Consider the following 27,757-nt stretch of genomic DNA (forward strand, 5'->3'; position numbering starts at 1 on the left):
CAAAGGAAATGCAACGGTGAGTGATGACGGCCTGAACAGTCATAACCAGAGCATAATGTTCCCTGGTCATAATCTCCTGTTCAGTGGGAGCCTAATGTTCCCTGGTCATAATCTCCTGTTCAGTTGGAGCCTAATGTTCCCTGGTCATAATCTCCTGTTCAGTGGGAGCCTAATGTTCCCTGGTCTTCATCTCCTGTTCAGTTGGAGCCTAATGTTCCCTGGTCATAATCTCCTGTTCAGTTGGAGCCTAATGTTCCCTGGTCATAATCTCCTGTTCAGTGGGAGCCTAATGTTCCCTGGTCATAATCTCCTGTTCAGTTGGAGCCTAATGTTCCCTGGTCATAATCTCCTGTTCAGTGGGAGCCTAATGTTCCCTGGTCATAATCTCTGGGTCCTGTTCAGTGGGAGCCTAGTGTTCCCTGGTCATAATCTCCTGTTCAGTGGGAGCATAATGTTCCCTGGTCTTCATCTCCTGTTCAGTGGGAGCCTAATGTTCCCTGGTCATAATCTCCTGTTCAGTGGGAGCCTAATGTTCCCTGGTCATAATCTCTGGGTCCTGTTCAGTAGGAGCCTAATGTTCCCTGGTCATCCTCTCTGGGTCCTGTTCAGTAGGAGCCTAATGTTCCCTGGTCATAATCTCTGGGTCCTGTTCAGTGGGAGCCTAATGTTCCCTGGTCATAATCTCTGGGTCCTGTTCAGTGGGAGCCTAATGTTCCCTGGTCATAATCTCCTGTTCAGTGGGAGCCTAATGTTCCCTGGTCATCATCTCCTGTTCAGTGGGAGCCTAGTGTTCCCTGGTCTTCATCTCTTGTTCAGTTGGAGCCTAGTGTTCCCTGGTCATAATCTCCTGTTCAGTGGGAGCCTAATGTTCCCTGGTCATAATCTCCTGTTCAGTGGGAGCCTAATGTTCCCTGGTCTTCATCTCCTGTTCATTAGGAGCCTAATGTTCCCTGGTCTTCATCTCCTGTTCAGCGGGAGCCTAATGTTCCCTGGTCATAATCTCCTGTTCAGTGGGAGCCTAATGTTCCCTGGTCATAATCTCCTGTTCATTGGGAGCCTAATGTTCCCTGGTCATCATCTCTGGGTCCTGTTCAGTGGGAGCCTAATGTTCCCTGGTCATAATCTCTGGGTCCTGTTCAGTGGGAGCCTAATGTTCCCTGGTCATAATCTCCTGTTCAGTGGGAGCCTAATGTTCCCTGGTCATGATCTCCTGCTCAGTGGGAGCCTAATGTTCCCTGGTCATAATCTCTGGGTCCTGTTCAGTAGGAGCCTAATGTTCCCTGGTCATCCTCTCTGGGTCCTGTTCAGTAGGAGCCTAATGTTCCCTGGTCATAATCTCTGGGTCCTGTTCAGTGGGAGCCAAATGTTCCCTGGTCATAATCTCCTGTTCAGTGGGAGCCTAATGTTCCCTGGTCATCATCTCCTGTTCAGTGGGAGCCTAGTGTTCCCTGGTCTTCATCTCTTGTTCAGTTGGAGCCTAGTGTTCCCTGGTCATAATCTCCTGTTCAGTGGGAGCCTAATGTTCCCTGGTCATAATCTCCTGTTCAGTGGGAGCCTAATGTTCCCTGGTCTTCATCTCCTGTTCATTAGGAGCCTAATGTTCCCTGGTCTTCATCTCCTGTTCAGCGGGAGCCTAATGTTCCCTGGTCATAATCTCCTGTTCAGTGGGAGCATAATGTTCCCTGGTCATAATCTCCTGTTCAGTGGGAGCCTAATGTTCCCTGGTCATAATCTCCTGTTCATTGGGAGCCTAATGTTCCCTGGTCATCATCTCTGGGTCCTGTTCAGTGGGAGCCTAATGTTCCCTGGTCATAATCTCTGGGTCCTGTTCAGTGGGAGCCTAATGTTCCCTGGTCATAATCTCCTGTTCAGTGGGAGCCTAATGTTCCCTGGTCATAATCTCCTGTTCAGTTGGAGCCTAATGTTCCCTGGTCATAATCTCTGGTTCCTGTTCAGTGGGATCCTAATGTTCCCTGGTCATCATCTCCTGTTCAGTAGGAGCCTAATGTTCCCTGGTCATAATCTCCTGTTCAGTAGGAGCCTAATGTTCCCTGGTCATAATCTCCTGTTCAGTGGGAGCCTAATGTTCCCTGGTCATAATCTCTGGGTCCTGTTCAGTGGGAGCCTAATGTTCCCTGGTCATAATCTCCTGTTCAGTGGGAGCCTAATGTTCCCTGGTCATAATCTCCTGTTCAGTGGGAGCCTAATGTTCCCTGGTCATAATCTCCTGTTCAGTTGGAGCCTAATGTTCCCTGGTGATAATCTCTGGGTCCTGTTCAGTGGGAGCCTAGTGTTCCCTGGTCATAATCTCTGGGTCCTGTTCAGTGGGAGCCTAATGTTCCCTGGTCATAATCTCCTGTTCAGTGGGAGCCTAATGTTCCCTGGTCATAATCTCCTGTTCAGTGGGAGCCTAATGTTCCCTGGTCATAATCTCCTGTTCAGTGGGAGCCTAATGTTCCCTGGTCATAATCTCTGGGTCCTGTTCAGTGGGAGCCTAATGTTCCCTGGTCATAATCTCTGGGTCCTGTTCAGTGGGAGCCTAATGTTCCCTGGTCATAATCTCTGGGTCCTGTTCAGTGGGAGCCTAATGTTCCCTGGTCATAATCTCCTGTTCAGTGGGAGCCTAATGTTCCCTGGTCATAATCTCCTGTTCAGTGGGAGCCTAATGTTCCCTGGTCATAATCTCCTGTTCAGTGGGAGCCTAATGTTCCCTGGTCATAATCTCCTGTTCAGTGGGAGCCTAATGTTCCCTGGTCATAATCTCCTGTTCAGTGGGAGCCTAATGTTCCCTGGTCATAATCTCCTGTTCAGTGGGAGCCTAATGTTCCCTGGTCATAATCTCCTGTTCAGTGGGAGCCTAATGTTCCCTGGTCATAATCTCTGGGTCCTGTTCAGTGGGAGCCTAATGTTCCCTGGTCATAATCTCCTGTTCAGTGGGAGCCTAGTGTTCCCTGGTCTTCATCTCTTGTTCAGTTGGAGCCTAGTGTTCCCTGGTCATAATCTCCTGTTCAGTGGGAGCCTAATGTTCCCTGGTCATAATCTCCTGTTCAGTGGGAGCCTAATGTTCCCTGGTCTTCATCTCCTGTTCATTAGGAGCCTAATGTTCCCTGGTCTTCATCTCCTGTTCAGCGGGAGCCTAATGTTCCCTGGTCATAATCTCCTGTTCAGTGGGAGCATAATGTTCCCTGGTCATAATCTCCTGTTCAGTGGGAGCCTAATGTTCCCTGGTCATAATCTCCTGTTCATTGGGAGCCTAATGTTCCCTGGTCATCATCTCTGGGTCCTGTTCAGTGGGAGCCTAATGTTCCCTGGTCATAATCTCTGGGTCCTGTTCAGTGGGAGCCTAATGTTCCCTGGTCATAATCTCCTGTTCAGTGGGAGCCTAATGTTCCCTGGTCATAATCTCCTGTTCAGTGGGAGCCTAATGTTCCCTGGTCATAATCTCTGGGTCCTGTTCAGTAGGAGCCTAATGTTCCCTGGTCATCCTCTCTGGGTCCTGTTCAGTAGGAGCCTAATGTTCCCTGGTCATAATCTCTGGGTCCTGTTCAGTGGGAGCCAAATGTTCCCTGGTCATAATCTCCTGTTCAGTGGGAGCCTAATGTTCCCTGGTCATCATCTCCTGTTCAGTGGGAGCCTAGTGTTCCCTGGTCTTCATCTCTTGTTCAGTTGGAGCCTAGTGTTCGCTGGTCATAATCTCCTGTTCAGTGGGAGCCTAATGTTCCCTGGTCATAATCTCCTGTTCAGTGGGAGCCTAATGTTCCCTGGTCTTCATCTCCTGTTCATTAGGAGCCTAATGTTCCCTGGTCTTCATCTCCTGTTCAGCGGGAGCCTAATGTTCCCTGGTCATAATCTCCTGTTCAGTGGGAGCCTAATGTTCCCTGGTCATAATCTCCTGTTCATTGGGAGCCTAATGTTCCCTGGTCATCATCTCTGGGTCCTGTTCAGTGGGAGCCTAATGTTCCCTGGTCATAATCTCTGGGTCCTGTTCAGTGGGAGCCTAATGTTCCCTGGTCATAATCTCCTGTTCAGTGGGAGCCTAATGTTCCCTGGTCATAATCTCCTGTTCAGTTGGAGCCTAATGTTCCCTGGTCATAATCTCTGGTTCCTGTTCAGTGGGATCCTAATGTTCCCTGGTCTTCATCTCCTGTTCAGCGGGAGCCTAATGTTCCCTGGTCATAATCTCCTGTTCAGTGGGAGCCTAATGTTCCCTGGTCATAATCTCCTGTTCATTGGGAGCCTAATGTTCCCTGGTCATCATCTCTGGGTCCTGTTCAGTGGGAGCCTAATGTTCCCTGGTCATAATCTCTGGGTCCTGTTCAGTGGGAGCCTAATGTTCCCTGGTCATAATCTCCTGTTCAGTGGGAGCCTAATGTTCCCTGGTCATAATCTCCTGTTCAGTGGGAGCCTAATGTTCCCTGGTCATAATCTCTGGTTCCTGTTCAGTGGGATCCTAATGTTCCCTGGTCATCATCTCCTGTTCAGTAGGAGCCTAATGTTCCCTGGTCATAATCTCCTGTTCAGTAGGAGCCTAATGTTCCCTGGTCATAATCTCCTGTTCAGTGGGAGCCTAATGTTCCCTGGTCATAATCTCTGGGTCCTGTTCAGTGGGAGCCTAATGTTCCCTGGTCATAATCTCCTGTTCAGTGGGAGCCTAATGTTCCCTGGTCATAATCTCCTGTTCAGTGGGAGCCTAATGTTCCCTGGTCATAATCTCCTGTTCAGTTGGAGCCTAATGTTCCCTGGTAAAAATCTCTGGGTCCTGTTCAGTGGGAGCCTAGTGTTCCCTGGTCATAATCTCTGGGTCCTGTTCAGTGGGAGCCTAATGTTCCCTGGTCATAATCTCCTGTTCAGTGGGAGCCTAATGTTCCCTGGTCATAATCTCCTGTTCAGTGGGAGCCTAATGTTCCCTGGTCATAATCTCCTGTTCAGTGGGAGCCTAATGTTCCCTGGTCATAATCTCTGGGTCCTGTTCAGTGGGAGCCTAATGTTCCCTGGTCATAATCTCTGGGTCCTGTTCAGTGGGAGCCTAATGTTCCCTGGTCATAATCTCTGGGTCCTGTTCAGTGGGAGCCTAATGTTCCCTGGTCATAATCTCCTGTTCAGTGGGAGCCTAATGTTCCCTGGTCATAATCTCCTGTTCAGTGGGAGCCTAATGTTCCCTGGTCATAATCTCCTGTTCAGTGGGAGCCTAATGTTCCCTGGTCATAATCTCCTGTTCAGTGGGAGCCTAATGTTCCCTGGTCATAATCTCCTGTTCAGTGGGAGCCTAATGTTCCCTGGTCATAATCTCTGGGTCCTGTTCAGTGGGAGCCTAATGTTCCCTGGTCATAATCTCCTGTTCAGTGGGAGCCTAGTGTTCCCTGGTCATAATCTCTGGGTCCTGTTCAGTGGGAGCCTAATGTTCCCTGGTCATAATCTCTGGGTCCTGTTCAGTGGGAGCCTAATGTTCCCTGGTCATAATCTCTGGGTCCTGTTCAGTGGGAGCCTAATGTTCCCTGGTCATAATCTCCTGTTCAGTGGGAGCCTAATTTTCCCTGGTCATAATCTCCTGTTCAGTGGGAGCCTAATGTTCCCTGGTCATAATCTCCTGTTCAGTGGGAGCCTAATGTTCCCTGGTCATAATCTCCTGTTCAGTGGGAGCCTAATGTTCCCTGGTCATAATCTCCTGTTCAGTTGGAGCCTAATGTTCCCTGGTCATAATCTCTGGCTCCTGTTCACTTGGCACCAAATGGAAGAAAATGACTCATTTTTTGTTTTCCACTGCAAAAAGTTTTACACCACCCTGGTAAGAATCCTTCCTGAGCTGTTGATACCTACCCACAATACCTTTGACGGGATTGACAGTGCTCAGCATGGCTTTAAAGACATCCACCATAGCCTTGTCTCTCAGGATGGTCTTCTGAAACACCAACAGGAAGTTCTAACAGAAACAAAAAACCCTGTCGTGTTACGGAACCAATAACGAACCGGGAACACTTGAATGATTCTAAATGTATTCAAAATGAAGACAGGTGAGCCGAGTCACACTGCAATATGTGCTTGTTGAATGATAATGCCTGGCGTCGTCTCTACAGAAAAGCGAAGCTACGAACGACAGTATCTGTATTAAAATATAACAACTAACTGATTTGACCTCAATAAATCATGATTGTTTTGAAGTCAAAATGGTACAACCGGGTTAAATAAAATAAGTTTAACTAGTTGTTAGGACTGAGGTAGTACATTCCATAGCATCCTAATAGATAGGAGAGTAGTAATTCATAGGCCCGGCAGGCTGAGTTTCAATAACATCATGTCAACGTGACCTGCAGTTCCTTGACGATCATGAAGCAGAGGAGCCTGTCGAGCCCGTTGAGACCGAAGGTCCCCAGGGTGTCCTGTATCTCAGAGAACAGACGGTTGTTGGTCACTTCCTGGTGGGTCTTCAGGTCGTACCAGGTGTTCAACTGGTCCATGTAACACGTCACTCTGGGAGAACACAGGTAAACAGGTAAAAGGCTTTGCATTAAGACATATTAGAAGCACTGAGAAGAGAGTATACCCAACACAGACATCCACGACCGTGTATACGCCACGTTACAGAACACCAACGCTACCTTTCGTAACTAATCTTCAAATAGCCACCCTTTGCCTTGATGACTGTTGGAAAAGCATTCCAGGTGAAGCTGGTTGAGAGAATGCCAAGAGTGTGCAAAGCTGTCATCAAGGCAAAGGGTGGCTACTTTGAAGAATCTCAAAAATCTCAAAAACTTTTTGGGTTACTACATGATTCCATACGTGCTATTTCATAGTATTTTTTTATTCTACATTGTAGAAAATAGTAAAAATAAAGAAATACCCTTGAATGAGTAGGTAGTGTACCTACAAGCTAACAGACTGACGCCACTAAGGTGACACGGAGTGAGACACCTACTTGGGGTCTGTGATGCGGAGGATCTCTCTACAGAGTCGCCCGATGAAGGTGGCCGACTCATCGACCGAGGGGAACTTGGGGATGGGGATATGGGTCGACTGGTAGACACTCTGCCAATCCTGGATCTAAGAAACACAAAGAGCTGAACATTAGCCGTTTAAATAGAACGTATATCATTTAAACCAGGGCTCTCCCAACCCTGTTTCTGGAGAGCTACTCTCCTGTAGGTTTTCAATCCAATTCCCAGTTGTAACTAACCTGATTCAACCAGCTAATATATACTGTATATAGCCCCTCTCTACTGTATAGAGCCTCTCTACTGCATAGAGCCCCTCTACTGCATAGAGCCCCTCTACTGCATAGAGCCCCTCTACTGCATAGAGCCCCTCTCTACTGTATATAGCCCCTCTCTACTGTATATAGCCCCTCTCTACTGTATATAGCCCCTCTCTACTGTATAGAGCCCCTCTCTACTGTATAGAGCCCCTCTCTACTGTATAGAGCCTCTCTACTGTATAGAGCCTCTCTACTGTATAGAGCCTCTACACTGTATAGAGCCTCTCTACTGTATAGAGCCTCTCTACTGTATAGAGCCTCTACACTGTATATAGCCTCTACACTGTATATAGCCTCTCTACTGTATAGAGCCTCTACACTGTATATAGCCTCTCTATTGTATATAGCCTCTCTACTGTATATAGCCTCTCTCTACTGTATATAGCCTCTCTACTGTATATAGCCCCTCTCTACTGTATATAGCCCCTCTCTACTGTATATAGCCCCTCTCTACTGTATAGAGCCCCTCTCTACTGTATAGAGCCTCTCTACTGTATAGAGCCTCTCTACTGTATAGAGCCTCTCTACTGTATAGAGCCTCTCTACTGTATAGAGCCTCTCTACTGTATATAGCCTCTACACTGTATATAGCCTCTCTACTGTATAGAGCCTCTACACTGTATATAGCTTCTCTATTGTATATAGCCTCTCTACTGTATATAGCCTCTCTCTACTGTATATAGCCTCTCTACTGTATATAGCCTCTCTACTGTATATAGCCTCTCTACTGCATAGAGCCTCTCTACTGTATATAGCCTCTCTCTACTGTATATAGCCTCTCTACTGTATATAGCCTCTCTCTACTGTATGTAGCCTCTCTACTGTATATAGCCTCTCTACTGTATATAGCCTCTCTACTGTATATAGCCTCGGGTCAAACCTTGGTGCGTAGGAAGCTGTTGCACTCCTGTATAGAGCCTCTCTACTGTACAGAGCCTCTCTACTGTGTATAGCCCCTCTCTACTGTGTATAGCCTCTCTACTGTACAGAGCCCCCCTCTCTGCCGCCGCACAGGGCCCCCCTCTCTGCCGCCGCACAGGGCCCCCCTCTCTGCCGCCGCACAGGGCCCCCCTCTCTGCCGCCGCACAGGGCCCCCCTCTCTGCCGCCGCACAGGGCCCCCCTCTCTGCCGCCGCACAGGGCCCCCCTCTCTGCCGCCGCACAGGGCCCCCCTCTCTGCCGCCGCACAGGGCCCCCCTCTCTGCCGCCGCACAGGGCCCCCCTCTCTGCCGCCGCACAGGGCCCCCCTCTCTGCCGCCGCACAGGGCCCCCCTCTCTGCCGCCGCACAGGGCCCCCCTCTCTGCCGCCGCACAGGGCCCCCCTCTCTGCCGCCGCACAGGGCCCCCCTCTCTGCCGCCGCACAGGGCCCCCCTCTCTGCCGCCGCACAGGGCCCCCCTCTCTGCCGCCGCACAGGGCCCCCCTCTCTGCCGCCGCACAGGGCCCCCCTCTCTGCCGCCGCACAGGGCCCCCCTCTCTGCCGCCGCACAGGGCCCCCCTCTCTGCCGCCGCACAGGGCCCCCCTCTCTGCCGCACAGGGCCCCCCTCTCTGCCGCACAGAGCCCCCCTCTCTGCCGCACAGAGCCCCCCTCTCTGCCGCACAGAGCCCCCCTCTCTGCCGCACAGAGCCCCCCTCTCTGCCGCACAGAGCCCCCCTCTCTGCCGCACAGAGCCCCCCTCTCTGCCGCACAGAGCCCCCCTCTCTGCCGCACAGAGCCCCCCTCTCTGCCGCACAGAGCCCCCCTCTGCCGCACAGAGCCCCCCTCTGCCGCACAGAGCCCCCCTCTGCCGCATAGAGAGCCCCTCTGCCGTATAGAGCCCCTCTCTACCGTATAGAGCCTCTACACTGTATATAGCCTCTCTACTGTATAGAGCCTCTCTACTGTATATAGCCCCTCTCTACTGTGTATAGCCCCTCTCTACTGTGTATAGCCCCTCTCTACTGTGTATAGCCCCTCTCTACTGTGTATAGCCCCTCTCTACTGTGTATAGCCCCTCTACTGTATATAGCCCCTCTCTACTGTATAGAGCCCCTCTCTACTGTATAGAGCCCCTCTCTACTGTATAGAGCCCCTCTCTACTGTATATAGCCCCTCTCTACTGTATATAGCCCCTCTACTGTATAGAGCCCCTCTCTGCTGTATAGAGCCCCTCTCTGCTGTATAGAGCCCCTCTCTGCTGTATAGAGCCCCTCTCTGCTGTATAGAGCCCCTCTCTGCTGTATAGAGCCCCTCTCTGCTGTATAGAGCCTCTCTGCTGTATAGAGCCTCTCTACTGTATAGAGCCTCTCTACTGTATAGAGCCTCTCTACTGTATATAGCCTCTCTACTGTATATAGCCCCTCTACTGTATATAGCCTCTCTACTGTATATAGCCCCTCTACTGTATATAGCCCCTCTACTGTATATAGCCTCTCTACTGTATAGAGCCTCTCTACTGTATAGAGCCTCTCTACTGTATAGAGCCTCTCTACTGTATAGAGCCTCTCTACTGTATAGAGCCTCTCTACTGTATAGAGCCTCTCTACTGTATATAGCCTCTCTACTGTATATAGCCTCTCTACTGTATAGAGCCTCTCTACTGTATAGAGCCTCTCTACTGTATAGAGCCTCTCTACTGTATTTAGCCTCTCTACTGTATAGAGCCTCTCTACTGTATAGAGCCTCTCTACTGTATATAGCCTCTCTACTGTATATAGCCTCTCTACTGTATAGAGCCTCTCTACTGTATATAGCCTCTCTACTGTATATAGCCTCTCTACTGTATATAGCCTCTCTACTGTATAGAGCCTCTCTACTGTATATAGCCTCTCTACTGTATATAGCCTCTCTACTGTATAGAGCCTCTCTACTGCATAGAGCCTCTCTACTGTATATAGCCTCTCTACTGTATAGAGCCTCTCTACTGTATGTAGCCTCTCTACTGTATATAGCCTCTCTACTGTATATAGCCTCTCTACTGTATATAGCCTCTCTACTGTATGTAGCCTCTCTACTGTATGTAGCCTCTCTACTGTATATAGCCTCTCTACTGTATATAGCCTCTCTACTGTATATAGCCTCTCTACTGCATAGAGCCTCTCTACTGCATATAGCCTCTCTACTGTATATAGCCTCTCTACTGTATAGAGCCTCTCTACTGTATATAGCCTCTCTACTGTATATAGCCTCTCTACTGTATATAGCCTCTCTACTGTATATAGCCTCTCTACTGTATAGAGCCTCTCTACTGTATATAGCCTCTACTGTATATAGCCTCTCTCTACTGCATAGAGCCTCTCTACTGTATATAGCCTCTCTACTGTATATAGCCTCTCTACTGTATATAGCCTCTCTACTGTATATAGCCTCTCTACTGTATATAGCCTCTCTCTACTGTATATAGCCTCTCTCTACTGTATATAGCCTCTCTACTGTATATAGCCTCTCTACTGTATATAGCCTCTCTACTGTATATAGCCTCTCTACTGTATATAGCCTCTCTACTGTATATAGCCTCTCTACTGTATATAGCCTCTCTACTGTATAGAGCCTCTCTACTGTATATAGCCTCTCTACTGTATATAGCCTCTCTACTGTATATAGCCTCTCTACTGTATATAGCCTCTCTACTGTATAGCCTCTCTACTGTATATAGCCTCTCTACTGTATATAGCCTCTCTACTGTATATAGCCTCTCTACTGTATAGAGCCTCTCTACTGTATAGAGCCTCTCTACTGTATAGAGCCTCTCTACTGTATATAGCCTCTCTACTGTATATAGCCTCTCTACTGTATATAGCCTCTCTACTGTATATAGCCTCTCTACTGTATAGCCTCTCTACTGTATATAGCCTCTCTACTGTATATAGCCTCTCTACTGTATATAGCCTCTCTACTGTATATAGCCTCTCTACTGTATATAGCCTCTCTACTGTATAGAGCCTCTCTACTGTATAGAGCCTCTCTACTGTATAGAGCCTCTCTACTGTATAGAGCCTCTCTACTGTATAGAGCCTCTCTACTGTATATAGCCTCTCTACTGTATATAGCCTCTCTACTGTATATAGCCTCTCTACTGTATATAGCCTCTCTACTGTATATAGCCTCTCTACTGTATATAGCCTCTCTACTGTATAGCCTCTCTACTGTATATAGCCTCTCTACTGTATATAGCCTCTCTACTGTATATAGCCTCTCTACTGTATAGCCTCTCTACTGTATATAGCCTCTCTACTGTATATAGCCTCTCTACTGTATATAGCCTCTCTACTGTATATAGCCTCTCTACTGTATAGAGCCTCTCTACTGTATAGAGCCCCTCTCTACTGTATATAGCCTCTCTACTGTATAGAGCCTCTCTACTGTATATAGCCTCTCTACTGCATAGAGCCTCTCTACTGTATATAGCCTCTCTACTGTACAGAGCCTCTCTACTGTATATAGCCTCTCTACTGTACAGAGCCTCTCTACTGTATATAGCCTCTCTACTGTATATAGCCTCTCTACTGTACAGAGCCTCTCTACTGTACAGAGCCTCTCTACTGTATATAGCCTCTCTACTGTATAGAGCCTCTCTACTGCATAGAGCCTCTCTACTGTATATAGCCTCTCTACTGTATATAGCCTCTCTACTGCATAGAGCCTCTCTACTGCATAGAGCCTCTCTACTGTATATAGCCTCTCTACTGCATAGAGCCTCTCTACTGTATATAGCCTCTCTACTGTATATAGCCTCTCTACTGCATAGAGCCTCTCTACTGTATAGAGCCTCTCTACTGTATATAGCCTCTCTACTGTATATAGCCTCTCTACTGCATAGAGCCTCTCTACTGTATATAGCCTCTCTACTGTATATAGCCTCTCTACTGCATAGAGCCTCTCTACTGCATAGAGCCTCTCTACTGTATATAGCCTCTCTACTGCATAGAGCCTCTCTACTGTATAGAGCCTCTCTACTGTATATAGCCTCTCTACTGCATAGAGCCTCTCTACTGTATATAGCCTCTCTACTGTATATAGCCTCTCTACTGCATAGAGCCTCTCTACTGCATAGAGCCTCTCTACTGTATATAGCCTCTCTACTGTATATAGCCTCTCTACTGTATATAGCCTCTCTACTGTATATAGCCTCTCTACTGTACAGAGCCTCTCTACTGTATATAGCCTCTCTACTGTATATAGCCTCTCTACTGCATAGAGCCTCTCTACTGTATATAGCCTCTCTACTGTATATAGCCTCTCTACTGCATAGAGCCTCTCTACTGCATAGAGCCTCTCTACTGCATAGAGCCTCTCTACTGTATATAGCCTCTCTACTGCATAGAGCCTCTCTACTGTATATAGCCTCGGTCCAAACCTTGGTGCGTAGGAAGCTGTTGCACTCTTGCTCCACGTTGTAGTTGATGATACGAGAGACCTCTTCCTGCCAGATCTTCAGGCCGTAGATGGAGACGTAATCCTGGATGTACTCAAAGGACCGGTAGAACCCGTCCATGGTGGCTGCCATCTCCTTGAGCTTCGGCATCAACTCACTGGTCTTTACCAGGTGTGAGATTGGACCAGGATTAATATTCGGGAACACTTTTACAATTTTCAAGTTAGCAGACAACGTTTTTTGAAATATTCGGGTCATGAATAAAACCTGAAATTAAATTTCACTATCTGAAGTATCAGTTGAACTTTTTAAAGTGACGGTTGGTACTGTGGATTTATTTATAAATGTAACCTTCATTAACCTAGGGCAAGTCAGTTAAGAAACTATTCATATTTACAATGGACGGCCTACACCGGCCAAACCCGGACGACGCTGGGTCAATTGTGCGCCACCCTATGGGACTCTCAATCACGGACCGGATGTGATACAGCCCGGAATCGAACCAGGGACTGTAGTGACGCCTCTTGCACTGAGATGCAGTGCCTTAGACCGCTGCGCCACTCGATAGCAGCCTCGGGAACGGTTGATATTGTGTTGCGTCATGGTCAGATATCTCACCTTAGCCTTGGGGTTAAAGATAAGTCCTTTGTGAAGAGCGTAGGCTACTCTTCTCACCAACTCCTTCCTGATACCATCTTCCAGGAGCTGCTTGGGATCCACCTGAAGAGACGCCACGAAAAAGGTAAGACTTCTGCATTTAGACACATTTTCTCAATTATAAAGATATATTTTTATTTTATTTAACCTTTATTTAAACGAGGCAAGTCAATTAAGAACAAATTATTATTTTACAATGATTGCCTACCGGGGAACATTGGGTTAACTGCCTTGTTCAGGGGCAGAACGACAGATATTTTACCTTGTCAGCTCGGGGGATTCGATCTAGCAACCTTTCTGTTACTAGTCCGACGCTCTAACCACTAGGCTACCTGCCTCCCCCCTCTAACCACTAGGCTACCTGCCTCCCCCTCTAACCACTAGGCTACCTGGCTCCCCCCTCTAACCACTAGGCTACCTGGCTCCCCCCTCTAACCACTAGGCTCCCCCCTCTAACCACTAGGCTCCCCCCTCTAACCACTAGGCTCCCCCCTCTAACCACTAGGCTCCCCACTCTAACCACTAGGCTCCCCCCTCTAACCACTAGGCTCCCCCCTCTAACCACTAGGCTCCCCCCTCTAACCACTAGGCTCCCCCCTCTAACCACTAGGCTCCCCCCTCTAACCACTAGGCTACCGCCTCTAACCACTAGGCTACCTGCCTCTAACCACTAGGCTACCTGCCTCCCCTCCTCTAACCACTAGGCTACCTGCCTCCCCTCCTCTAACCACTAGGCTACCTGCCTCCCCTCCTCTAACCACTAGGCTACCTGCCTCCCCTCCTCTAACCACTAGGCTACCTGCCTCCCCTCCTCTAACCACTAGGCTACCTGCCTCCCCTCCTCTAACCACTAGGCTACCTGCCTCCCCTCCTCTAACCACTAGGCTACCTGCCTCCCCTCCTCTAACCACTAGGCTACCTGCCTCCCCTCCTCTAACCACTAGGCTACCTGCCTCCCCTCCTCTAACCACTAGGCTACCTGCCTCCCCTCTTCTAACCACTAGGCTACCTGCCTCCCCTCCTCTAACCACTAGGCTACCTGCCTCCCCTCCTCTAACCACTAGGCTACCTGCCTCCCCCTAACCACTAGGCTACCTGCCTCCCCCTAACCACTAGGCTACCTGCCTCCCCCTAACCACTAGGCTACCTGCCTCCCCCTAACCACTAGGCTACCTGCCTCCCCCTAACCACTAGGCTACCTGCCTCCCCCTAACCACTAGGCTACCTGCCTCCCCCTAACCACTAGGCTACCTGCCTCCCCCTAACCACTAGGCTACCTGCCTCCCCCTAACCACTAGGCTACCTGCCTCCCCCTAACCACTAGGCTACCTGCCTCCCCCTAACCACTAGGCTACCTGCCTCCCCCTAACCACTAGGCTACCTGCCTCCCCCTAACCACTAGGCTACCTGCCTCCCCCTAACCACTAGGCTACCTGCCTCCCCCTAACCACTAGGCTACCTGCCTCCCCCTAACCACTAGGCTACCTGCCTCCCCCTAACCACTAGGCTACCTGCCTCCCCCTAACCACTAGGCTACCTGCCTCCCCCTAACCACTAGGCTACCTGCCTCCCCCTAACCACTAGGCTACCTGCCTCCCCCTAACCACTAGGCTACCTGCCTCCCCCTAACCACTAGGCTACCTGCCTCCCCCTAACCACTAGGCTACCTGCCTCCCCCTAACCACTAGGCTACCTGCCTCCCCCTAACCACTAGGCTACCTGCCTCCCCCTAACCACTAGGCTACCTGCCTCCCCCTAACCACTAGGCTACCTGCCTCCCCCTAACCACTAGGCTACCTGCCTCCCCCTAACCACTAGGCTACCTGCCTCCCCCTAACCACTAGGCTACCTGCCTCCCCCTAACCACTAGGCTACCTGCCTCCCCCTAACCACTAGGCTACCTGCCTCCCCCTAACCACTAGGCTACCTGCCTCCCCCTAACCACTAGGCTACCCGCTCTAACCACTAGGCTACCCGCTCTAACCACTAGGCTACCCGCTCTAACCACTAGGCTACCCGCTCTAACCACTAGGCTACCCGCTCTAACCACTAGGCTACCCGCCTCCCCCCTCTAACCACTAGGCTACCCGCCTCCCCCCTCTAACCACTAGGCTACCTGCCTCCCCCCTCTAACCACTAGGCTACCTGCCTCCCCCCTCTAACCACTAGGCTACCTGCCTCCCCCCTCTAACCACTAGGCTACCTGCCTCCCCCCTCTAACCACTAGGCTACCTGCCTCCCCCCTCTAACCACTAGGCTACCTGCCTCCCCCCTCTAACCACTAGGCTACCTGCCTCCCCCCTCTAACCACTAGGCTACCTGCCTCCCCCCTCTAACCACTAGGCTACCTGCCTCCCCCCTCTAACCACTAGGCTACCTGCCTCCCCCCTCTAACCACTAGGCTACCTGCCTCCCCCCTCTAACCACTAGGCTACCTGCCTCCCCCCTCTAACCACTAGGCTACCTGCCTCCCCCCTCTAACCACTAGGCTACCTGCCTCCCCCCTCTAACCACTAGGCTACCTGCCTCCCCCCTCTAACCACTAGGCTACCTGCCTCCCCCCTCTAACCACTAGGCTACCTGCCTCCCCCCTCTAACCACTAGGCTACCTGCCTCCCCCCTCTAACCACTAGGCTACCTGCCTCCTCCCTCTAACCACTAGGCTACCTGCCTCCCCCCTCTAACCACTAGGCTACCTGCCTCCCCCCTCTAACCACTAGGCTACCTGCCTCCCCCTAACCACTAGGCTACCTGCCTCCCCCTAACCACTAGGCTACCTGCCTCCCCCTAACCACTAGGCTACCTGCCTCCCCCTAACCACTAGGCTACCTGCCTCCCCCTAACCACTAGGCTACCTGCCTCCCCCTAACCACTAGGCTACCTGCCTCCCCCTAACCACTAGGCTACCTGCCTCCCCCTAACCACTAGGCTACCTGCCTCCCCCTAACCACTAGGCTACCTGCCTCCCCCTAACCACTAGGCTACCTGCCTCCCCCTAACCACTAGGCTACCTGCCTCCCCCTAACCACTAGGCTACCTGCCTCCCCCTAACCACTAGGCTACCTGCCTCCCCCTAACCACTAGGCTACCTGCCTCCCCCTAACCACTAGGCTACCTGCTCTAACCACTAGGCTACCTGCTCTAACCACTAGGCTACCTGCTCTAACCACTAGGCTACCTGCTCTAACCACTAGGCTACCTGCTCTAACCACTAGGCTACCTGCTCTAACCACTAGGCTACCTGCTCTAACCACTAGGCTACCTGCTCTAACCACTAGGCTACCTGCTCTAACCACTAGGCTACCTGCTCTAACCACTAGGCTACCTGCCTCCCCCCTCTAACCACTAGGCTACCTGCCTCCCCCCTCTAACCACTAGGCTACCTGCCTCCCCCCTCTAACCCCTAGGCTACCTGCCTCCCCCCTCTAACCCCTAGGCTACCTGCCTCCCCCCTCTAACCCCTAGGCTACCTGCCTCCCCCCTCTAACCACTAGGCTACCTGCCTCCCCCCTCTAACCACTAGGCTACCTGCCTCCCCCCTCTAACCACTAGGCTACCTGCCTCCCCCCTCTAACCACTAGGCTACCTGCCTCCCCCCTCTAACCACTAGGCTACCTGCCTCCCCCCTCTAACCACTAGGCTACCTGCCTCCCCCCTCTAACCACTAGGCTACCTGCCTCCCCCCTCTAACCACTAGGCTACCTGCCTCCCCCCTCTAACCACTAGGCTACCTGCCTCCCCCCTCTAACCACTAGGCTACCTGCCTCCCCCCTCTAACCACTAGGCTACCTGCCTCCCCCCTCTAACCACTAGGCTACCTGCCTCCCCCTAACCACTAGGCTACCTGCCGTCAATATATCTAAAACAACGGTTGCACAAACCCGTTTTAAAATTTAAAAACTGACCTTGATGATTCCAACCAGTGTGGTCTTCATCATCAGAATCCCTTCAGTAAAGATGGAGATGGCGTGGGTGAGTTTGGCAACCTGTGAGGAAATCAAGAACGAAATAACAAGTCCAGGATGTTCAGCTGTAGAAAACCCACTGCCTCTCGCGAACCCACTGCTCCATTGAGCCAGAGAGAGACGGGTTGGGGAGACTCAGTGAGCATCTGCTCCCTCTGCACAGTCAGGGGCCAGGAACCTAGTCAGGGAAACTCTGGCTCCTAGTTATAGTCACTACTATAGGTCCTAGTTATACTATAGGTCCTAGTTATAGTGTAGGTCCTAGTTATAGTCACTACTATAGGTCCTAGTCACTACTATAGGTCCTAGTTATACTATAGGTCCTAGTTATAGTCACTACTATAGGTCCTAGTTATAGTCACTACTATAGGTCCTAGTTATAGTACAGGTCCTAGTTGTAGTCACTACTATAGGTCCTAGTTATAGTCACTACTATAGGTCCTAGTTAAAGTCACTACTATAGGTCCTAGTTATACTATAGGTCCTAGTTATAGTCACTACTATAGGTCCTAGTTATAGTCACTACTATAGGTCCTAGTTATAGTACAGGTCCTAGTTGTAGTCACTACTATAGGTCCTAGTTATAGTCACTACTATAGGTCCTAGTTATAGTACAGGTCCTAGTTATAGTCACTACTATAGGTCCTAGTTATAGTCACTACTATAGATCCTAGTTATAGTCACTACTATAGATCCTAGTTATAGTCACTACTACAGGTCCTAGTTATAGTCACTACTACAGGTCCTAGTTATAGTCACTACTACAGGTCCTAGTTATAGTCACTACTTTTGGTCCTGTTATAGTCACTACTACAGGTCCTAGTTATAGTATAGGTCCTAGTTATAGTCACTACTATAGGTCCTAGTTATAGTGTAGGTCCTAGTTATAGTCACTACTATAGGTCCTAGTTATAGTCACTACTTTTGGTCCTGTTATAGTCACTACTATAGGTCCTAGTTATAGTGTAGGTCCTAGTTATAGTCACTACTATAGGTCCTAGTTAGTCACTACTATAGGTCCTAGTTATAGTCACTACTATAGGTCCTAGTTATACTATAGGTCCTAGTTATAGTCACAACTATAGGTCCTAGTTATAGTGTAGGTCCTAGTTATAGTCACTACTATAGGTCCTAGTTATAGTACAGGTCCTAGTTATAGTACAGGTCCTAGTTATAGTCACTACTATAGGTCCTAGTTATAGTCACTACTATAGGTCCTAGTTATAGTACAGGTCCTAGTTATAGTACAGGTCCTAGTTATAGTCACTACTATAGGTCCTAGTTATAGTCACTACTATAGGTCCTAGTTATAGTCACTACTATAGGTCCTAGTTATAGTCACTACTTTTGGTCCTGTTATAGTCACTACTATAGGTCCTAGTTATACTATAGGTCCTAGTTATAGTCACTACTATAGGTCCTAGTTATAGTCACTACTATAGGTCCTAGTTATAGTCACTACTATAGGTCCTAGTTATAGTCACTACTATAGGTCCTAGTTATACTATAGGTCCTAGTTATAGTCACTACTATAGGTCCTAGTTATAGTCACTACTATAGGTCCTAGTTATAGTCACTACTATAGGTCCTAGTTATAGTCACTACTACAGGTCCTAGTTATAGTCACTACTACAGGTCCTAGTTATAGTCACTACTATAGGTCCTAGTTATAGTCACTACTATAGGTCCTAGTTATAGTCACTACTATAGGTCCTAGTTATAGTCACTACTATAGGTCCTAGTTATAGTACAGGTCCTAGTTGTAGTCACTACTATAGGTCCTAGTTATAGTACAGGTCCTAGTTATAGTCACTACTATAGGTCCTAGTTATAGTCACTACTACAGATCCTAGTTATAGTCACTACTATAGGTCCTAGTTATAGTCACTACTATAGGTCCTAGTTATAGTCACTACTACAGGTCCTAGTTATAGTCACTACTTTTGGTCCTAGTTATAGTCACTACTTTTGGTCCTGTTATAGTCACTACTATAGGTCCTAGTTATACTATAGGTCCTAGTTATAGTCACTACTATAGGTCCTAGTTATAGTGTAGGTCCTAGTTATAGTCACTACTATAGGTCCTAGTTATAGTCACTACTTTTGGTCCTGTTATAGTGTAGGTCCTAGTTATAGTCACTACTATAGGTCCTAGTTATAGTCACTACTATAGGTCCTAGTTATACTATAGGTCCTAGTTATAGTCACTACTATAGGTCCTAGTTATAGTACAGGTCCTAGTTATAGTCACTACTATAGGTCCTAGTTATAGTCACTACTATAGGTCCTAGTTATAGTGTAGGTCCTAGTTATAGTCACTACTATAGGTCCTAGTTATAGTCACTACTATAGGTCCTAGTTATAGTCACTACTATAGGTCCTAGTTATAGTGTAGGTCCTAGTTATAGTCACTACTATAGGTCCTAGTTATAGTCACTACTATAGGTCCTAGTTATAGTCACTACTATAGGTCCTAGTTATAGTGTAGGTCCTAGTTATAGTCACTACTACAGGTCCTAGTTATAGTGTAGGTCCTAGTTATAGTCACTACTATAGGTCCTAGTTATAGTCACTACTATAGGTCCTAGTTATAGTCACTACTATAGGTCCTAGTTATAGTGTAGGTCCTAGTTATAGTCACTACTATAGGTCCTAGTTATAGTCACTACTATAGGTCCTAGTTATAGTGTAGGTCCTAGTTATAGTCACTACTACAGGTCCTAGTTATAGTGTAGGTCCTAGTTATAGTCACTACTATAGGTCCTAGTTATAGTCACTACTATAGGTCCTAGTTATAGTCACTACTATAGGTCCTAGTTATAGTGTAGGTCCTAGTTATAGTCACTACTATAGGTCCTAGTTATAGTCACTACTATAGGTCCAAATTATAGTTATAGTACAGGTCCTAGTTATAGTCACTACTATAGGTCCTAGTTATAGTCACTACTATAGGTCCTAGTTATACTATAGGTCCTAGTTATAGTCACTACTATAGGTCCTAGTTATAGTCACTACTATAGATCCTAGTTATAGTCACTACTACAGGTCCTAGTTATAGTCACTACTATAGGTCCTAGTTATAGTCACTACTTTTGGTCCTGTTATAGTCACTACTATAGGTCCTAGTTATACTATAGGTCCTAGTTATAGTCACTACTATAGGTCCTAGTTATAGTGTAGGTCCTAGTTATAGTCACTACTATAGGTCCTAGTTATAGTCACTACTATAGGTCCTAGTTATAGTCACTACTAAAGGTCCTAGTTATAGTGTAGGTCCTAGTTATAGTCACTACTATAGGTCCTAGTTATAGTCACTACTATAGGTCCTAGTTATAGTCACTACTATAGGTCCTAGTTATAGTATAGGTCCTAGTTATAGTCACTACTATAGGTCCTAGTTATACTACAGGTCCTAGTTATAGTCACTACTATAGATCCTAGTTATAGTCACTACTACAGGTCCTAGTTATAGTCACTACTACAGGTCCTAGTTATAGTCACTACTATAGGTCCTAGTTATAGTCACTACTATAGGTCCTAGTTATAGTCACTACTATAGGTCCTAGTTATAGTATAGGTCCTAGTTATAGTCACTACTATAGGTCCTAGTTATAGTCACTACTATAGGTCCTAGTTATACTATAGGTCCTAGTTATAGTCACTACTATAGATCCTAGTTATAGTCACTACTACAGGTCCTAGTTATAGTCACTACTACAGGTCCTAGTTATAGTCACTACTATAGGTCCTAGTTATAGTCACTACTATAGGTCCTAGTTATAGTCACTACTATAGGTCCTAGTTATAGTCACTACTATAGGTCCTAGTTATAGTCACTACTATAGGTCCTAGTTATAGTCACTACTATAGGTCCTAGTTATAGTCACTACTACAGGTCCTAGTTATAGTCACTACTATAGGTCCTAGTTATAGTGTAGGTCCTAGTTATAGTCACTACTATAGGTCCTAGTTATAGTCAATACTACAGGTCCTAGTTATAGTCACTACTACAGGTCCTAGTTATAGTGTAGGTCCTAGTTATAGTCACTACTATAGGTCCTAGTTATAGTCACTACTACAGGTCCTAGTTATAGTCACTACTACAGGTCCTAGTTATAGTCACTACTACAGGTCCTAGTTATAGTCACTACTATAGGTCCTAGTTATAGTCACTACTATAGGTCCTAGTTATAGTGTAGGTCCTAGTTATAGTCACTACTATAGGTCCTAGTTATAGTGTAGGTCCTAGTTATAGTCACTACTATAGGTCCTAGTTATAGTGTAGGTCCTAGTTATAGTCACTACTATAGGTCCTAGTTATAGTCACTACTATAGGTCCTAGTTATAGTCACTACTATAGGTCCTAGTTATAGTGTAGGTCCTAGTTATAGTCACTACTACAGGTCCTAGTTATAGTGTAGGTCCTAGTTATAGTCACTACTATAGGTCCTAGTTATAGTCACTACTATAGGTCCTAGTTATAGTGTAGGTCCTAGTTATAGTCACTACTATAGGTCCTAGTTATAGTCACTACTATAGGTCCTAGTTATAGTTATAGTACAGGTCCTAGTTATAGTCACTACTATAGGTCCTAGTTATAGTCACTACTATAGGTCCTAGTTATACTATAGGTCCTAGTTATAGTCACTACTATAGGTCCTAGTTATAGTCACTACTATAGATCCTAGTTATAGTCACTACTATAGATCCTAGTTATAGTCACTACTACAGGTCCTAGTTATAGTCACTACTTTTGGTCCTGTTATAGTCACTACTATAGGTCCTAGTTATAGTCACTACTATAGGTCCTAGTTATAGTGTAGGTCCTAGTTATAGTCACTACTATAGGTCCTAGTTATAGTCACTACTATAGGTCCAAATTATAGTTATAGTACAGGTCCTAGTTATAGTCACTACTATAGGTCCTAGTTATAGTCACTACTATAGGTCCTAGTTATACTATAGGTCCTAGTTATAGTCACTACTATAGGTCCTAGTTATAGTCACTACTATAGATCCTAGTTATAGTCACTACTACAGGTCCTAGTTATAGTCACTACTATAGGTCCTAGTTATAGTCACTACTTTTGGTCCTGTTATAGTCACTACTATAGGTCCTAGTTATACTATAGGTCCTAGTTATAGTCACTACTATAGGTCCTAGTTATAGTGTAGGTCCTAGTTATAGTCACTACTATAGGTCCTAGTTATAGTCACTACTATAGGTCCTAGTTATAGTCACTACTAAAGGTCCTAGTTATAGTGTAGGTCCTAGTTATAGTCACTACTATAGGTCCTAGTTATAGTCACTACTATAGGTCCTAGTTATAGTCACTACTATAGGTCCTAGTTATAGTATAGGTCCTAGTTATAGTCACTACTATAGGTCCTAGTTATACTACAGGTCCTAGTTATAGTCACTACTATAGATCCTAGTTATAGTCACTACTACAGGTCCTAGTTATAGTCACTACTACAGGTCCTAGTTATAGTCACTACTATAGGTCCTAGTTATAGTCACTACTATAGGTCCTAGTTATAGTCACTACTATAGGTCCTAGTTATAGTATAGGTCCTAGTTATAGTCACTACTATAGGTCCTAGTTATAGTCACTACTATAGGTCCTAGTTATACTATAGGTCCTAGTTATAGTCACTACTATAGATCCTAGTTATAGTCACTACTACAGGTCCTAGTTATAGTCACTACTACAGGTCCTAGTTATAGTCACTACTATAGGTCCTAGTTATAGTCACTACTATAGGTCCTAGTTATAGTCACTACTATAGGTCCTAGTTATAGTCACTACTATAGGTCCTAGTTATAGTCACTACTATAGGTCCTAGTTATAGTCACTACTATAGGTCCTAGTAATAGTCACTACTACAGGTCCTAGTTATAGTCACTACTATAGGTCCTAGTTATAGTGTAGGTCCTAGTTATAGTCACTACTATAGGTCCTAGTTATAGTCAATACTACAGGTCCTAGTTATAGTCACTACTACAGGTCCTAGTTATAGTGTAGGTCCTAGTTATAGTCACTACTATAGGTCCTAGTTATAGTCACTACTACAGGTCCTAGTTATAGTCACTACTACAGGTCCTAGTTATAGTCACTACTACAGGTCCTAGTTATAGTCACTACTATAGGTCCTAGTTATAGTCACTACTATAGGTCCTAGTTATAGTGTAGGTCCTAGTTATAGTCACTACTATAGGTCCTAGTTATAGTGTAGGTCCTAGTTATAGTCACTACTATAGGTCCTAGTTATAGTGTAGGTCCTAGTTATAGTCACTACTATAGGTCCTAGTTATAGTCACTACTATAGGTCCTAGTTATAGTCACTACTATAGGTCCTAGTTATAGTGTAGGTCCTAGTTATAGTCACTACTACAGGTCCTAGTTATAGTGTAGGTCCTAGTTATAGTCACTACTATAGGTCCTAGTTATAGTCACTACTATAGGTCCTAGTTATAGTGTAGGTCCTAGTTATAGTCACTACTATAGGTCCTAGTTATAGTCACTACTATAGGTCCTAGTTATAGTTATAGTACAGGTCCTAGTTATAGTCACTACTATAGGTCCTAGTTATAGTCACTACTATAGGTCCTAGTTATACTATAGGTCCTAGTTATAGTCACTACTATAGGTCCTAGTTATAGTCACTACTATAGATCCTAGTTATAGTCACTACTATAGATCCTAGTTATAGTCACTACTACAGGTCCTAGTTATAGTCACTACTTTTGGTCCTGTTATAGTCACTACTATAGGTCCTAGTTATACTATAGGTCCTAGTTATAGTCACTACTATAGGTCCTAGTTATAGTCACTACTATAGGTCCTAGTTATAGTCACTACTACAGGTCCTAGTTATAGTCACTACTACAGGTCCTAGTTATAGTCACTACTACAGGTCCTGTTATAGTCACTACTATAGGTCCTAGTTATAGTCACTACTATAGGTCCTAGTTATAGTCACTACTATAGGTCCTAGTTATAGTCACTACTACAGGTCCTAGTTATAGTCACTACTACAGGTCCTAGTTATAGTCACTACTACAGGTCCTGTTATAGTCACTACTATAGGTCCTAGTTATAGTCACTACTATAGGTCCTAGTTATAGTCACTACTATAGGTCCTAGTTATACTATAGGTCCTAGTTATAGTCACTACTATAGGTCCTAGTTATAGTCACTACTATAGATCCTAGTTATAGTCACTACTATAGATCCTAGTTATAGTCACTACTACAGGTCCTAGTTATAGTCACTACTATAGGTCCTAGTTATAGTCACTACTTTTGGTCCTGTTATAGTCACTACTATAGGTCCTAGTTATACTATAGGTCCTAGTTATAGTCACTACTATAGGTCCTAGTTATAGTCACTACTATAGGTCCTAGTTATAGTCACTACTATAGGTCCTAGTTATAGTCACTACTACAGGTCCTAGTTATAGTCACTACTACAGGTCCTGTTATAGTCACTACTATAGGTCCTAGTTATAGTGTAGGTCCTAGTTATAGTCACTACTATAGGTCCTAGTTATAGTCAATACTACAGGTCCTAGTTATAGTCACTACTACAGGTCCTAGTTATAGTGTAGGTCCTAGTTATAGTCACTACTATAGGTCCTAGTTATAGTCACTACTACAGGTCCTAGTTATAGTCACTACTACAGGTCCTAGTTATAGTCACTACTACAGGTCCTAGTTATAGTCACTACTATAGGTCCTAGTTATAGTGTAGGTCCTAGTTATAGTCACTACTATAGGTCCTAGTTATAGTGTAGGTCCTAGTTATAGTCACTACTATAGGTCCTAGTTATAGTGTAGGTCCTAGTTATAGTGTAGGTCCTAGTTATAGTCACTACTATAGGTCCTAGTTATAGTGTAGGTCCTAGTTATAGTCACTACTATAGGTCCTAGTTATAGTCACTACTACAGGTCCTAGTTATAGTCACTACTACAGGTCCTAGTTATAGTCACTACTATAGGTCCTAGTTATAGTGTAGGTCCTAGTTATAGTCACTACTATAGGTCCTAGTTATAGTCACTACTTTTGGTCCTGTTATAGTGTAGGTCCTAGTTATAGTCACTACTATAGGTCCTAGTTATAGTGTAGGTCCTAGTTATAGTCACTACTATAGGTCCTAGTTATAGTCACTACTATAGGTCCTAGTTATAGTGTAGGTCCTAGTTATAGTCACTACTATAGGTCCTAGTTATAGTCACTACTATAGGTCCTAGTTATACTATAGGTCCTAGTTATAGTCACTACTATAGGTCCTAGTTATAGTCACTACTATAGGTCCTAGTTATAGTCACTACTATAGGTCCTAGTTATAGTGTAGGTCCTAGTTATAGTCACTACTATAGGTCCTAGTTATAGTCACTACTTTTGGTCCTGTTATAGTCACTACTATAGGTCCTAGTTATAGTGTAGGTCCTAGTTATAGTCACTACTATAGGTCCTAGTTATAGTCACTACTACAGGTCCTAGTTATAGTCACTACTACAGGTCCTAGTTATAGTCACTACTACAGGTCCTAGTTATAGTCACTACTATAGGTCCTAGTTATAGTCACTACTATAGGTCCTAGTTATAGTGTAGGTCCTAGTTATAGTCACTACTATAGGTCCTAGTTATAGTGTAGGTCCTAGTTATAGTCACTACTATAGGTCCTAGTTATAGTGTAGGTCCTAGTTATAGTCACTACTATAGGTCCTAGTTATAGTCACTACTATAGGTCCTAGTTATAGTCACTACTATAGGTCCTAGTTATAGTGTAGGTCCTAGTTATAGTCACTACTACAGGTCCTAGTTATAGTGTAGGTCCTAGTTATAGTCACTACTATAGGTCCTAGTTATAGTCACTACTATAGGTCCTAGTTATAGTGTAGGTCCTAGTTATAGTCACTACTATAGGTCCTAGTTATAGTCACTACTATAGGTCCTAGTTATAGTTATAGTACAGGTCCTAGTTATAGTCACTACTATAGGTCCTAGTTATAGTCACTACTATAGGTCCTAGTTATACTATAGGTCCTAGTTATAGTCACTACTATAGGTCCTAGTTATAGTCACTACTATAGATCCTAGTTATAGTCACTACTATAGATCCTAGTTATAGTCACTACTACAGGTCCTAGTTATAGTCACTACTTTTGGTCCTGTTATAGTCACTACTATAGGTCCTAGTTATACTATAGGTCCTAGTTATAGTCACTACTATAGGTCCTAGTTATAGTCACTACTATAGGTCCTAGTTATAGTCACTACTATAGGTCCTAGTTATAGTCACTACTACAGGTCCTAGTTATAGTCACTACTACAGGTCCTAGTTATAGTCACTACTACAGGTCCTGTTATAGTCACTACTATAGGTCCTAGTTATAGTCACTACTATAGGTCCTAGTTATAGTCACTACTATAGGTCCTAGTTATACTATAGGTCCTAGTTATAGTCACTACTATAGGTCCTAGTTATAGTCACTACTATAGATCCTAGTTATAGTCACTACTATAGATCCTAGTTATAGTCACTACTACAGGTCCTAGTTATAGTCACTACTATAGGTCCTAGTTATAGTCACTACTTTTGGTCCTGTTATAGTCACTACTATAGGTCCTAGTTATACTATAGGTCCTAGTTATAGTCACTACTATAGGTCCTAGTTATAGTCACTACTATAGGTCCTAGTTATAGTCACTACTATAGGTCCTAGTTATAGTCACTACTACAGGTCCTAGTTATAGTCACTACTACAGGTCCTGTTATAGTCACTACTATAGGTCCTAGTTATAGTGTAGGTCCTAGTTATAGTCACTACTATAGGTCCTAGTTATAGTCAATACTACAGGTCCTAGTTATAGTCACTACTACAGGTCCTAGTTATAGTGTAGGTCCTAGTTATAGTCACTACTATAGGTCCTAGTTATAGTCACTACTACAGGTCCTAGTTATAGTCACTACTACAGGTCCTAGTTATAGTCACTACTACAGGTCCTAGTTATAGTCACTACTATAGGTCCTAGTTATAGTGTAGGTCCTAGTTATAGTCACTACTATAGGTCCTAGTTATAGTGTAGGTCCTAGTTATAGTCACTACTATAGGTCCTAGTTATAGTGTAGGTCCTAGTTATAGTGTAGGTCCTAGTTATAGTCACTACTATAGGTCCTAGTTATAGTGTAGGTCCTAGTTATAGTCACTACTATAGGTCCTAGTTATAGTCACTACTACAGGTCCTAGTTATAGTCACTACTACAGGTCCTAGTTATAGTCACTACTATAGGTCCTAGTTATAGTGTAGGTCCTAGTTATAGTCACTACTATAGGTCCTAGTTATAGTCACTACTTTTGGTCCTGTTATAGTGTAGGTCCTAGTTATAGTCACTACTATAGGTCCTAGTTATAGTGTAGGTCCTAGTTATAGTCACTACTATAGGTCCTAGTTATAGTCACTACTATAGGTCCTAGTTATAGTGTAGGTCCTAGTTATAGTCACTACTATAGGTCCTAGTTAT

General features: G+C 45.5%; 1 protein-coding gene across 1 annotated transcript in view; it reads right to left on the bottom strand.

The window, feature by feature from the left end:
- LOC129842167 (WASH complex subunit 5-like) overlaps positions 1-27,757 on the bottom strand; it is a 62,047-nt gene that overhangs the window by 9,951 nt on the left and 24,339 nt on the right. The window contains exons 13-18 of the mRNA XM_055910592.1: positions 17,165-17,245; positions 13,221-13,322; positions 12,585-12,764; positions 6,914-7,038; positions 6,306-6,468; positions 5,818-5,920 (exon numbers count right to left, since the gene is read on the bottom strand). Coding sequence (XP_055766567.1) covers positions 5,818-5,920; positions 6,306-6,468; positions 6,914-7,038; positions 12,585-12,764; positions 13,221-13,322; positions 17,165-17,245 — 754 coding nt within the window. The remainder of the gene's footprint in view (positions 1-5,817; positions 5,921-6,305; positions 6,469-6,913; positions 7,039-12,584; positions 12,765-13,220; positions 13,323-17,164; positions 17,246-27,757) is intronic.

This window comes from Salvelinus fontinalis, unplaced genomic scaffold (genome assembly GCF_029448725.1).
Source record: "Salvelinus fontinalis isolate EN_2023a unplaced genomic scaffold, ASM2944872v1 scaffold_0021, whole genome shotgun sequence".
In the NCBI taxonomy this organism is placed as follows: domain Eukaryota; kingdom Metazoa; phylum Chordata; class Actinopteri; order Salmoniformes; family Salmonidae; genus Salvelinus; species Salvelinus fontinalis.